This window comes from Octopus bimaculoides, chromosome 8 (assembly GCF_046866305.1).
Source record: "Octopus bimaculoides isolate indiv1 chromosome 8, ASM4686630v1, whole genome shotgun sequence".
In the NCBI taxonomy this organism is placed as follows: domain Eukaryota; kingdom Metazoa; phylum Mollusca; class Cephalopoda; order Octopoda; family Octopodidae; genus Octopus; species Octopus bimaculoides.
In genome coordinates this window covers 39,142,634-39,143,957 of record NC_142935.1, presented here as the reverse complement: position 1 = coordinate 39,143,957, position 1,324 = coordinate 39,142,634, and the positions used below count along the sequence as shown (strand labels likewise).

The 1,324-nt window shown below is 36.3% G+C and overlaps 1 protein-coding gene across 1 annotated transcript; it reads right to left on the bottom strand.

Annotated features, from left to right (window-relative positions):
- LOC106876097 (uncharacterized) lies at positions 1-1,007 on the bottom strand. The gene is made up of 2 exons (XM_014924505.1): positions 591-1,007; positions 1-81 (listed from the first exon to the last, which is right to left on the bottom strand). Exons 1-2 carry the CDS (start codon positions 1,005-1,007, stop codon positions 1-3), a joined length of 498 nt encoding a protein of 165 aa, XP_014779991.1.
- Between the last annotated feature and the right edge of the window lie 317 nt (positions 1,008-1,324).

The following is a 1,324-nucleotide window of genomic DNA, read 5'->3' as shown; positions in this document are numbered from 1 at the left end:
TTAGAGGGCACGGTAGGGTTTAGGGTTGTGCTCTCCAGCCAGTTCTCGGCGATTTTTCAGTATTATCGAAATCATTTGTACCTATAATGCATTGATTAATAAATGAGATCATAGATATTCTAGATTCCTGGGAAATATTAAGGGCAGTTGTATCTTGTTGGTTTGCCTCAGAAGGTCTATTTCTGTGGTTGGTACTCGAGGTATTGTAGCTATTCTTCTTCTTCTTCTTATTATTATTATTCAGGTCACTGCCTGGAATCGAACTCAGAATCTTGAGGTTAGTAGCCTGCGGTCTTAACTACTACACCATATGCCCGCGGGCATCGCAATATCCGGATTAGGTTGTTAGTTTTGCTTAGCAAATATAGTAGATAAGTTTTCTGTAATGGAATGGGTATATCCTTGAGGAGATGCCGAGGAAATGCTTGTTCATGTTGCGCACTACACGCTATAAGTACTCTGAATGACAGGGCTAGTGATATAGAGGATATGAGATTTCGTCAGGATGACTCAAACTAAAAGGTATGCGTTCTGAGTGCTCAAATAGGTGTGAGACCAAAATTCTAGTTTGAACAGCAGTGGTGGTTTACTGTCTGTTCGATGTCAAACTTCTTTTCATCAGTAAACACCAGATTGGGCAGCATGCCTCCAGCAATCTGACATAGCATAAGACAACTTCTCTCCAGTCTCATGGCCTTATAAACTTGCGTGAGCTCGTGTGAATCCTGAAATCTTCTTTCAGCACTTTTTTTTGCTGTAGCAGCCAGTTTTCTGACGGAACGATGAGGATTTTGCTGCATCTTTTCTCTGGTACTTTTTATAAGCTGAGGGAACCGCTCACTTCTTTTACGGTTACGTCCAAGTCGACCAGCGGTGGAACCAGTCTCTTGAAATTTCTTGACAAACTTCCAGATTGTTGTTCGCTTAATTTTAAGATGTTTTACTATGGCTGTATTACTTTCGCCACCTTTGTGGAGGGTTATGATTGTATTTCGGTGTATAACCATTATCTAATTTATAAATCTGAATTTAATTAGTCTGAAACAAAAAGCTTTTATAATGATGTATAATTTTCATATCTTATCTCATTTATTGATAATTATTAAAGCCGAAACTTCGGTTGCCTTAACTTCGGGACACCATATACACGCACGCGCGCAAATACACACACATTTATATATTTAATTTATTTTATATCTCTAATTTGTTTTATTCACATAATTACCTATATATATATATATATATATATATATATATATATATATATATATATATATATATATATATATATATATATACGACGACATATATGTGAGTCTGTATC